This window comes from Sarcophilus harrisii, chromosome 2, assembly GCF_902635505.1.
Source record: "Sarcophilus harrisii chromosome 2, mSarHar1.11, whole genome shotgun sequence".
Lineage (NCBI taxonomy): Eukaryota > Metazoa > Chordata > Mammalia > Dasyuromorphia > Dasyuridae > Sarcophilus > Sarcophilus harrisii.
The window spans coordinates 640,338,672-640,351,833 of NC_045427.1; the positions used below are offsets into that span (position 1 = coordinate 640,338,672).

A 13,162-nucleotide genomic window follows, 5' to 3' on the forward strand; every position below is an offset into this window, starting at 1 on the left:
GCATGGATGATTTTTCAACATTAACCCTTGCAAGACTTTGTGTTCCAATCCCCTCTCTTCTTTTCCCTACTGCGTCCTCTAGATGACAAGTAATCCAATATATGTTAAACATGGTAAAAATAGGGGCAGTTAGGTGGCACAGTGGATAGAGCACCAGCTCTGAAGTGAGGAGTACCGGAGTTCAAATGTGACCCCCAGACACTTAACACTTCTAACTATGTGACCTAGGGCAAGTCACTTAACCTCAATTGCCTCAGGGGGAAAAACATGGTAAAAATACATATTAAATCCAATGTATGTATACATATTTATACAGTTATCATGCTGCACAAGAAAAATCAGATCAAAAAGGGAAAAAATGAGAAAGAAAACAAAATGCAACCAAACAACAACAGAGTGAAAATGCTGTGTTGTGATCCATGCTCAGTTCCCACAGTCCTCTCTGGGTGCAGATGGCTCTATATCACAAGATCATTGGAACTGTCTGGCCACTATTCTAAATGGATGCTGTTCTCCCCTATTAGAATATAATGATGATGGTGGTATAACAATAGTGATCACAGCATTTATGTAGCACTTTTAGGTTTACAAAACAATTTATAAGTACTATTTTGTTTTAGCCTCATAACAATGCTGGGAAGTAGGTGCTATTTTATACCCATTTAGCAGATGTGGAAACTGAGGCTGAGAGCCCTATATGGGGCCAGATCTATAACTGAGGTGACAGAGAGTTAAGTAAGTAACTTCCTCAGGATTATAAAGAAAATCTAAGGCCAGATTTGAACTCATCTTTCTCACTCCAGACCCAGGGCTCTATCCACTGCACCACCTAGTCACCCACTGTAAGTTTTCATGAGAGCGAGGGCTGACTCTTGTTATAAGCGATCAGCAGAGTGCCTGATAAGCCCTTAATGATTTTTAATTCACTCTTCATCCATGGTCATTAGCCAAATTACCCACCCCTAACATTGCAAGTCTTATACTGGGTCTTCGGTGAGGAGTTCAGAGAATGGTCAGACCATGAAAAAAATGACTGAAAGAAATGACCGGGGCTGCCCATTCTAGAGAAGACAGGACTGAAGAGTGAACCTCAGAGATGGCTGCAAGACTGGAAGAAGGATTACTTCCCCTGCCTAGCTCTAGATGCCAGAACCAGGATCAATGAGATAACTTTAGGTTTGGTGCTTGTTTAGAGTAGGTGACATCTTTCAGCTCTGAAATTCTGATTCTATGATTTCCTTTGTATGGTAGAAAATCTGACTGGATTTGGTATTAGAGGATTCTGGGCCACTTAAGCCTAAGTCACCTTGGGCAAGTCACTTAGAAGAGACCATGTGCTAAAATGGACTATGAAATCTCAGTGACTATGTATCCGACAAATCTCTTATTCATAAAGAGACAATTCTTTGGTGTTACGAGACCCAAGACGATACAGAGCCATGAATGGTTTGAAATTCAAAAACTACATCCATACACCACCACGGTTACTCAGAAATATAGCTTTATTATTAGAATTTCTCATAGTCTAAAAACATTTTCTTTTAAAACTCTGATAACAGTATATTCCAACTTCTCTACAACGGACTGGCCCTGCAGTAGGTTGCAAAACAGTATCTTTAAGTAACCTGAACTTAAGACTTTTGTTAAGCATTAAGACTTTGTAATCCAGTTTAAAAAGAAAAGAAAAAAAGTTCGAGTCTGAACCAAATAATAAAAAATAGATTGATTTGTTCAACACTGAACATTTTCTGCCGTGTACCTTTGGTGCCACCTACAAAAAAAATATCAACTTTAGCTGCAAATATCTCCCTTAATATGTACAAACTGGGGCCAGTTACCCAGGGCACAGCCCATAGAGTGACCCCATAGGAGCAAGCCAGACTCCACATCTCAGCTTGTCTTCCTTGGCTAAATAAAGCAAGAATAGACACGTGATACCCCACACGCATGACATCGGCCCTTTTTTGTGGGCTTAGAATTTACCTATAATTTCTTATTCTTTTTAAAATTTTAAAATGTGTATAGAAGACACATCAATTATAGGTATGTAACATGCAAAGTTCAGTTTTGTTTCCGTTGTCTAATAAATGTAGAAAGATGAGCACTCTCAGGCTGACTAGAATGTGCTAACTTTGTGATTTGTCCCTGATCCAATCATATAAAAAAGCCAGACAAGAGTGAAGAGCAAAGGCTTCACTTGGTCCCTCTGCCCTGCTTTTAAGTTTATTCACCTACCAGTTAGTGTTAATGATGAGAGCTGAAGTGTTGGATAGAGTTCATGAAATGGGTTTTAGGCACAAAGATTCACAATCAGGGATTAACAGAAGCTTCTGACTTTCTAATTCCGTGTCAGAGGGATGACTGAAACCAAGGTCTTTGAGTCAGCACCAAGAGAGAAACAATCAAAAGGAAGACTTAATCTTTTTTTTTTTTTTTCTGGTTGCCTTCTGGGATTTTGGGGGATGATAAGCATTTTTTATGGCAAGGATGGTCTAAAGATCATTTAATGGTTAGCATAAGGTTATGAACACCCCTTCAAACCAGAAAATTAGCAGAATCCCATAAACTAAAATGAAATCTTTTCTTTTGACCACATTTCTCCTGATGCTAAATTCAGTTCCCTGGTCTCACCTTAAGATCAGACTTGGATTTGGAAAATTCCTTTAAGTTTCATTAAGACCCTGATTGTTAGTGTAAATCCCTCCAAATCCATTTTAAGGATTCTTGTCTACAAAGCCCCATGGAATATATATGGGGGCTGAGCCAATAATGCCTCCCTCTACTCCAATAATGCTCTCTGACTGTGATGCAAAAAAAATCCAGAGACAAGAACAAAAAAGGCGAGGTAAGGCGCACCTCCCTGCCTTTAGTAAGCACAACTGTCAGCAGCACAAGCACTGCTTGTATATTGCTCTGGCAGGCAAGGAGTTGCTCGCTTCTCTCTACACCTGAATGATACTCATGTGCCATGGCGGTACTTCGGGGGACCACGATTTTCCCCTGGATAGAGAGGGCTTGCTGAATGAAAACTGAAGATGTTGGTTGCCATAACTCAAAGGGACACAGCGAGATAGAGTTTCTGGCCACTCACTCTGCAGCAAAGCATTCATTATGCTGTCATCATATCATACACACATTACCTGACAGAAAGGAGAGCATGCAATATAGTTGAAAACTCATTGAATCAGTACAGAAATTCTAAAGTGCAATTAGGTTATGAACAGTAAGAATAAATAGTGTCCGGGGTACAACAAGACCCCAAATAAATATCTATGTTACTTTACCAATTTTTTTTTTACAATGTGACTTTCAACCTAAACAGTGACACTCATGGGCACTTTATCCACAGGACTCCTTCACAGACACGACATGAATACCCATCTCCCTGACCTCAAAGGTCGAGGGATGGAAACTTTTCACTATGACAGGTTTGAATACTGTGATGTGTTATGTGTACCAACTAGTTATATATCTCATTTCCAATTTTTTTTCCAATTCATTAAACCCTCACTGCCCATTCTCAACTCACGACTAGTCTGGTGCTTATGGCAGTAATGACCAGAGCAAAAGACTCTGACTAACGTTCACTTAGTTAGATTATCATTGTAATTATATAAGTCACTTAAAAATCACCTCCCCACACACACAAAGACACAGATCTTCCCCTTCATCCCCCCTCCCCCTGAGTATTTAAAAATAAATTATTCATGTACTTGAGTCATATATACACGGACCTTTGTCTTGTGGACAAGATTGACCTTGTTCATAACTCCAGACATCAGCACTTGTGAGCTCTTTGTGAGGTCTGATACTCTTTCTGTGAAAAACGGCGATGTAAAAACCCATTTCTGGAAGCAAGGGATGATCCCAAGGAAGCTTCCTAATGGACACACCTTAGGAGAAATAGAAGTTACTCTCAGAGGGGGCTCCTAGGGGACTGGAAGGGGCTGGCCTACCCTCATTAACTTCAGGATTACTTCAACAGACAGGCTAATATATTAAGCATATCAAATATTAGGTTCAAGGCAAGATTAGTGAGTGTACTAATCATAAGAGTGGGGAGAAGCTCTAAGGAACAAAGAACAAGGCAGCCTGGGAAGAAAGGATATCAGAGAAAAAATCACATCCATTTACTACGGCTAAGAAGGAGCAAGCACTGCCAAGAGAGCATGTGCCATGGGGGGAAAGCCGTACTGATATTTCTAGCATCTGCAGACCCAGGATATGGTGATGCTGAAGAAGATGCCCACTGGTTAGTGCAGTCGGACAGACCCAGGGGCCGAGGAGTCCAATGGACAGCACAACCACAGATGACTAAGGAGATGCTAGTAAGAACATGCCGGCTAGTAACAAACAACATCGGGCTGTCTGGATGCAAAATGTACAGCCATAGAAAAGGACAGGGGTGAGCCCAAATTAAGTTCTATGTGGGCTCACAGGAGCTGAAAGGGACCCGAGTTCAACCTCCAGGGAGAAACAACTTGCCCAAAGTCACCCAACTCATAAGTAACAAGGGTGAGATTTGAACCCAGGCTCTAGACCCTAAATCCCATGCTTTTATCAACAAGTTAAGCTACCCCCTAGCAGAATAGCGGGATCTTGAGATCCAGAAAAACATAACCCTATAACCGACAATTCACTTCAAGGAACTAAACAGCAAAACCTCAATGAACCAGAAGACTTGAGTAAATTGGGATCCTAATAAACTGATTTATTTAAATTGATTTTTTCAACTGTGAATCGAGTAGAAACTATAGGATGGAAGGATCATAGATCAAGTTGGAAGGAAATTCTAGTCCAACCCCTATATTTTACAGATGGGAATCTGAGGCCCAGGGAGGTTAAATGACTTATGTAAAGTCACAAGGTAGTATCACTTTTTTTTTGTCCCAATCTTTGTTATTAGAGGGAAAAAAAACAAAACCTTTATAAAATTCACTTTTATCTTACTAAGTCAGGAAGTACCATTGAATATTCCTGATGGCTAAGGCCATTATGTAGCTTTAGGTACAGAAAATGAATGATCACTGATTAGCAATGTATACTTAGAAGAGGTGAGAATTAGGTAGAATTGTTAAGAGTCATCAAGCATATACTGAGAGTAGGGGCTTGAGACATAAGTGTAAGTTTATTTGTTTATTGTGATTTTTTTCCTCTAAGGTGATATGGTCCTCAGAGGTGATTAATTTAATGCTCTAGTTAATTGAGGGCTAGTTAACTGAGGTTTTCCTGTTCTCACAAAGTTAATGTGTTAATCATCAAGGTCCTGTGGGACAGCCAAGTGGTACTTGGAACAAATTGCTTTCCTTTCCCCAAAGCTCAGAACTGGCAGCTTGGAGACCCCCACTCTCTTCAGATGATGTTCACGATGGCTAGTGACTTTTTTTTCACCATTTTTGCCTTGACATTGACCTTCCTGGCTGGGCCCAGAGGCTCCCCTTTTTTTGAAGGTCTCCAGAGTTCTCTCGAGGACTCCGCAAGGTCATAGGCAAACCTAGCTGACTGCATGCTCCCTCGTTCGTCCTTGGCTTTCTTCAGGGAATTCCTTCCCTTTGGGTGGAAGTGGGCCTTGAGGTCAGGATTGTGACATGCAGGGTGAGGGCCCCCTCGACACCTGCAGATCAGAGAGAAACACAGTGAAGATCCTGTCTTAGGAAACCTGTAGGGGCTTAAGTTTGGTTTTTTGAGCCCCTACTTTTAAAGTGGAAAAAGGCAAGGACTATAACCAGTTAAAGAAATAGAATCAAGGCTATGAAGAATTCAGAGAAACTTGGCAAAATTTACAACAGCCAATGGAGAATCAAATAAACAAGACCAGAACAATGAGCTACACAATGACCATGAAAACACAGACCAAAAAAAAAAAAAAAAAAAAAAACCAACACTGAAGAACTTCAGAAATCTGATCAATGTTGCAGTCCAGCACTGATGGTGAAATTCTACCTTCAACATGGCGAGGTTGGAGGCTGCCATGGATGGAACGAAGGCTACATTGTCAGCCACGGCCACCATATTGATCTGTGTTGTCTAACAAATTAATTTTGCTGAATTTGTTTTTGTTTAATTATTAAACAACTTTACATGTGCCTTCTTAATGGAGCATGAGGGTGGGGAGGAAGGAAGAAAATCTGGAACTCAAAGTTTTAATGCAAAATTTTAAATGTAAAAAATTGTTTTACATGTAACTGGAGAAAAAAATTATTTAAAATTGGCTTTTTTATTATAAGGTGGATTTCAAGTCAAGAATAGGGCACATAAACCTAGTCTTTTGTAATACTTCTTAACTAATTTAACTAACCTAACTAAACTAGTTAAGTGATACACATGTATTAGATTAAGATGAGGAGGAGGAGAAAGATGAGAGCTAACATTTCTACAGCATTTTCAGATTGGAAAACCACTTAAAATAGGCTTTGTTTACTACTGAAACTCAGCAAAGATAAGCCAGTTGTCCACAGTCTCACAGCTGATACGTAACAGGACCTGAAGTCCATCCCAAGTGCTTTTCTCCCTAACCCATGCTATCTTTCCTAGTACTATAGTAATGAGGACACTGCAAGTGTTTGAGGCAGTAAATCCTGGAAAATATTGAATACGACATCAGAGGATCTGCTTGAATTCTTGCTCTGCTTTTACTACTTCTGTAGTCAATCCTCTGGACTCCCTCTGGACTTCAGTTTTCTCATCTGCCAGCACTTTCCCTCTATTAATTATTTCCTACTTTTTCCTGCATATATTTGTTTGCATGTTCTCTCCCCCATTAGAATGGAAGCTCTTTGAGGGCAGGAACCTTTTGTCCTCTGAGAACACCGTCTTTTGCCTTTTTGTACCATGCCTTTTAGCACAGTGCCTGACACTAGCGAGCACTTAATAAATGTTTATTAATTGAGGAAGTTGGACTGTTTTTCCTTCCGATTTCCCTCGTTTATGAAGAAATATGTCTAACGTCTATTCCCTGACTACTTTACCGCCTGTTATTTCTGCCTATCATTTTTTCCCCTTTTTTTGGCTTATACTTAATCAGATGGTCCCCAGTGAAGTTTTAAAAAATAAGAATAAAAAATGATGGTAAATTTCTTCCTGATCTCTACTGTACATACACCATATGATCGCATCATTGTAGATATTTGTATATGTCTAATTACACAGAGTTATAACTAGCTATTTTGGTGTTTGAGAGCCCTGGAGGCCACTTTGGAGAAAGACAGTACCTGGGAGGATGGGAAACTCTAGAACTCATCTGGATTATGGCCTGTTTTAATTAATGAGTATTAGTGCTGATCTCAGCTGTTTCTAAGCTGTAAAAGGAATTTCTGGGCTGTGAGCACACTCCAAATTTCAGCACCCAGGGACAGAGGGCTGATTATTTTATCCTAGTTATGGCTCTGTGTAGACATATCACCCGTGTATCATAAAAAAGAATGCCACATGAAAACATTCTGTATTAAAACCTCAATTAAATAATCAAAAACATAAATATAAGTACATACAGGCATTTTGGTTTCCTATTGGAAGCGATGTCTGTAAACTGAAGAAAAACAAATAAGAGAAAAGCATTACTTCACAGGTGGATTGAACAATTCCTAGTTTTTTCCCCCCAAAGGACTCTGTATACATTGTGAGGACCCATGGGGTGGGCCACACTGCTTTCCATATGGATGACTGATGAATTATTTGGCTGCTGCTCTTCTCACATAGGGATTCAGCCTGATTTCTCTCAGTGTGTCATGTATCTTTGCTGTGAGACTTATTTCAGAAGCTTATATTGTTCCAACACGTTGGGTCCCTAACATGGAGAGTTCATGGAAGAACATGGACAAAAATTATGTGGAATGAGAAAGCATGAATAAGTTGCAATCTCCACTGGGGAAGGGAGCCTCATATTGAGGAGGTCATATCGCCACGAAAAAAAATCAAATAATAGAGGCCCCAAGTATAATTCAAGCACAGCAGAGAACGAAAAGAACAATCTATGAGGAAGTAAAGATGGACACACATGAATATAATTTCTTCTACTAATATATATATATATATATATACTTATATATACTAATATACATGTACAAATGGACATGTTTATTTGTGCAAACATGTGTATATACACAAACACACATGCAAGTGTGTTGCATGTAGCTATGTATAATAACACATGCATGCATTATGGTTATGTCACGTACATTATATGTGTGTTTGTTAACATGTGTGTGCATGCATGCATATAAACATAGATCTATGTAAGCGAACATACATGTCTGCATACGTGTGCTCCTATGCACATGCAGCATGCTTGCACACCTACCCCTGTTTGTGTGGTACATATCTGCATGCACATCTGTCTGTGCACATACACACAATATGCAAGTTACAAAGGAGAAAATAAAATACAGGACCTTCCCTCAGGGAAGCTTGCGTTTCAATGGAGGAGACAACAAATATATATATTTTTCTTAGGATTCCCAGCACCTAACATACAGTAGGTGCTTAATAAATGTTTGTGGACGGGCAGGCTGTCATTTGTGATTGGGATTTCAGCCTGCGATGATCCTCATCTAAACTACCTTCAGTCTTTTCAGCCTCTGGCACACACACTCTCCCATTGGAAAGGATGCTCTCTGAGGGTTGGGGCCATTTTTGCTTGCTTTGTTTTGATTTCTCAGCACTCGGCCCTTTGCCTGGCACAGTGACTGCTAAGAGATGCTTGTTGACTGACTGATGGAAGATGATGAGGGGAACCTGGAGCAAAAACCACCCGGGGCAGAAGGTTCATAGGAGCCGATATGAATTTCAAAGAAAGTCTCATCACCCTGCTGTGCTCAGAGGCCGAGGCTGCCCCCAGCCAAGTGGGCATCGTGGGGAGAGAGGGAGGGACCTGTTGGACAGTCTGGGGGGTTTATGGCTGGGCTGCCCCAGAGCAGAGAAAGAGCCCAGCCTGGGCTCCTTAGAGTGACTGGAGGAAGGTAATGAACACGGATCACAAAGAACGGGATGGATCAGTCATGAACAACATCAGCAGAAGGAACTCCCCCATCATGAGCTTATATAGGAAACCTGCCTTGAGTTCCATAGACTCATTTGTCTGACTGTCTTTGACCTTGCAGGGCAGGATTTCTTTTTGAAAATATATCAAAAGAGGGGCAGTGAGGTGGCCCAGTGGATAGAGCACCAGCCCTGAAGTCAGGAGAACCTGAGTTCAAATCTGGTCTCAGACCCTTAACACTTCCTAGCTGTGTGATCCTGGGCAAGTCACTTAATCCCAATTGCTTCAGCAAAAAAGAAAAACACAAAGTAACTTGAGGGACAGAGGCAGTAACAATTTTGTTTTGTCTTGGCAGAAGAGTGTAGAACAGGAAAGATTCAGTTTCTTAAACGGATCCTCATTTAGTACAAGCTCAGGTTGCCCTCTATAGCTGTTCTGCCCAGCAGACATACAGAAGGCATTTAATAAGTGCTCAAATGAATGGAAAAATCAATGAATGATAATTGGGCATTGAAAACCCAGACAATCTGAAGGCATGTCTCAGACATCAGACAGTCGAAGAAATAGTCCTTCTTTGGAGATGACTTAGAAAAAATATAAATCCTCATTTCAACATCAGCCCATTTACTCCAAAACATATCTGAACAGCTCCAATGTGAGCAGATGTGCGATTAGGTCATTCTGCATCTATAACTCGGCAGCATTTCTGGAGGCAGCGAGAAAACCTTGGAGTAAACATAATACATTTATAGAACATCCAGGTGAAAAAAGCAAGGGAGCCTGAAAGAAGAGAGAGAGGGAAGGAGAGAAACGCTCATGTGCAGAGATGACAAAACCAGGAGGATGAATGTCCAGCCCAGAGGTTTCGCTGAAGGGAGCTGATGAAAACCACCAAAAGCAGGCTAAGCGTTTTGCTAACTTAGAGGTAAAGAGATGACACATTATCAAAGGATTTCATATTGCTCATGATTAGGATTTTTAACATGGGTCAGGGAGAGGTTATGTCAGAGAGAAATTAATTATTAATCAGAGAAATGCAAATTAAGACAACTCTAAGATACCACTACACACCTGTCAGATTGGCTAAGATGACAGGAAAAAATAATGATGATTGTTGGAGGGGATGCGGGAAAACTGGGACATTGATGCATTGTTGGTGGAGTTGTGAACGAATCCAACCATTTTGGAGAGTAGTTTGGAACTATGCTCAAAAAGTTATCAAACTGTGTATACCCTTTGATCCAGCAGTGTTACTACTGGGATTATATCCCAAAGAGATTATAAAGAAGGGAAAGGAACCTGTATGTGTACGAATGTTTGTGGCAGCCCTTTTTGTAGTGGCTAAAAACTGGAAACTGAATGGATGTCCATCAGTTGGAGAATGGCTGAATAAATTGTGGTATATGAATATTATGGAATATTATTGTTCTGTAAGAAATGACCAAAAGGATGATTTCAGAGGCCTGGAGAGACTGACACGAACTGATGCTGAGTGAAATGAGCAGGACCAGGAGATCATTATACCCTTCAACAACAATACTATATGATGACCAGTTCTGATGGACCAGGCCATCCTCAGCAACGAGATCATTTCTAATGGAGCAGTAATGAACTGAACCAGCTACGCCCAGAGAAAGAACTCTGGGAGATGACTAAAAACCATTACATTGAATTCCCAATCCCTATATTTATGCACACCTGCATTTTTGATTTCCTTCACAAGCTAAATTGTACAATATTTCAGAGTCTGATTCTTTTTGTACAGCAAAATAACGTTTTGGTCATGTATACTTATTGTGTATCTAATTTATATTTTAATATATTTAACATCTACTGGTCATCCTGCCATCTAGGGGAGGGGGTGGGGGGGTAAGAGGTGAAAAATTGGAACAAGAGGTTTGGCAATTGTTAATGCTGTAAAGTTACCCATGCATATATCCTGTAAATAAAAGGCTATTAAATTAAAAAAAAAAAAGGATTTTTAACACGGGTCAGGGAGAGGTTATGTCAGAGAGAAATTAATTTCAAATTCCCAAACACTGGCACCTCTCCGCTTGACCCATTGTAAGCCAGTGTACAGGGAGAGTAAAGAAAAACGTCTTCCATGCGGTTCTTGACTAACAAGACTGATACCTCTGGCCACCAGAGATCACATTAAGACAAAAGGTGTCTATTTTAGAAGGAGTTTGAAGGGAATAAAGGTTCGAAGGGACGACTGGCCAAAGCTGAGTCTACAGAAAAAATGCTGGGGTAGCCATTCCAAGAAATAAATGCCTCCTGCTTTACATGGCTCAGGGAATCTACCGGCTCCAATGGATGCTCATTCACATCCAGTCAGGCAGGACTTCTCAGCGGCTGTGGACACACTCAGCTCATTCCTGCCAGTCTCTCTGACCCGGGCCCTTTTCCTGCATGATCTCGGGTTACTGTCTGTGGGGCAATCTTGGCTCCTCTTCTAGATGATAAGGACAGGGGCCACTTCTTAATCTTTATTCTCCCCATTCTCAACATCTTCTCCGCCTAAGCTACCCATGCTTGTTTACTGCACTCCCAAATCTCTATTTCTCCTAACCCTGATTTCTCAAGAATTCTGCCTCCCCAGTTCCATCTCTCGGATCCTTCAACTTCCTTCCAGGATCACTTTGGGTACCACTTTGTCCAGGAAGCTGTTTCTGCTTTTTCTGTTACTTGTTATCCTCCAAATTCCCGTTACTTTGTACATATTTTGCATAAATGTGTATCTTATCTCGTTGTAAGCACCACATATTTATCTGTGTGGTGTGTGTATGTTGTTCCTCCAGCATGCTGAGGGCAGATTGCTTTTGATTTTCGTCTTTGTATTACCATTGCTCAGCACAGTGCCTGGCACATAATAGATGCCTGATAAATGTTAACTTGAATTCTCCAAAACATAAATCTACTTTTATGTGAAATTGTGGGAATATGGGAGAACTAGGAGTGAAGCATGGAATGGAGGGAAGGCTACAAAGAAAATTAACTCATTCAGCCACTCCAGGCCAGCAGGAGGGCCATATAGTTAGAACTGTTCCCATAGTGTACCACTGTTTGCCTTTCAAGAATTCTCATCATCTGTTTCTTGAACCCAGTAAAACGGGAGCAATAAGCTAGGTGAGGAGAGGAACATGGCAGGAAAGGAAATAAGGGTGTTCATTAGACTCACCAAATGCTCACTGGCACCCTTGCTGTGGCCTGAGACCTGTTGGTTTTGATAATACTCTAACTGCTTCTCAGCTAAGTCGACCCGTTGTAACAGATTCTCAATGAAATTCTGGAGTCTGGCTTTTCCCTGGACTTCCTTCTCTGCAGCCGCTTCAAGGAAATGGTTGAATGTGACAACTTCTCTACAAGGTGAAAAACAAAAACAAAACAGAACAAAGAACCGAGAAAATTGATAAAATAAGTATTACAATATATACCCCCTGGTCTGATATTTAAAGTCCATCATAAGCAGACTCAAAGTGATCCTTCTGGTCCTTTTCTAGTTTTTCTTTCTACACACACACACACACACACACACACACACACACACACACACACACAAAACCTTCTCCCAGTCATATTAGATTATTAACCTCTATGTGACATTTCATTCCTACTCGCATGTCCTTGCATCCTCCTTATTTAGAATGCATCCCCACCTCTAGGATATAATATAAACTCCTCCATTTGACATTTAAAGGCTTTCAGAGTCTGCTTGCAACTTACCTTTCCAGTTTTATTAGACACCACTCCTTTGTGCCTTTTTTTAGTACAGCCAAATGACCTCATTGTTTTTCTCACATACTAAATTCTACCTCAGTTGTTGTTCAGTCATTTTTCAATCATGTCCAGTTTTCATGACTTCATCTGGGGTTTTCTTGGCAAAAATAACGGAGTAGGGTGCCATTTCTTTTGCCATTTTCCTCTGCTTATATAGTTTACTCATATGTACAATGCAAGAGTTGGACTAGACGCTACAATAAGGATCTCTTTCATAAATGGGTTGGCGGTTGACATCCCTTCCAATTTTCAACTTTTGTGATTCTACAACCACTCAGTTTCCCATCCAGCTCATCTGAGATTCTATGATTCTCTTGGACAAGTCAAATCAAATAATTGAATCCATTCTCTGACTTGTACTTAGGAGGCCAAAAATTTCCAAATTCTCTTAAGTGCCTTCACAAG

At 40.5% G+C, this 13,162-nt stretch overlaps 1 protein-coding gene across 1 annotated transcript in view; it reads right to left on the reverse strand.

Annotated features, from left to right (window-relative positions):
• Positions 1-1,483: 1,483 nt before the first annotated feature.
• The window catches only part of ZNF365 (zinc finger protein 365), a 30,732-nt gene continuing 19,053 nt past the window's right edge, over positions 1,484-13,162 (reverse strand). Inside the window, exons 3-5 of the mRNA XM_031956899.1 lie at positions 12,159-12,339; positions 7,491-7,528; positions 1,484-5,614 (exon numbers count right to left, since the gene is read on the reverse strand). Coding sequence (XP_031812759.1) covers positions 5,353-5,614; positions 7,491-7,528; positions 12,159-12,339 — 481 coding nt within the window. The 3' untranslated portion in view covers positions 1,484-5,352. The remainder of the gene's footprint in view (positions 5,615-7,490; positions 7,529-12,158; positions 12,340-13,162) is intronic.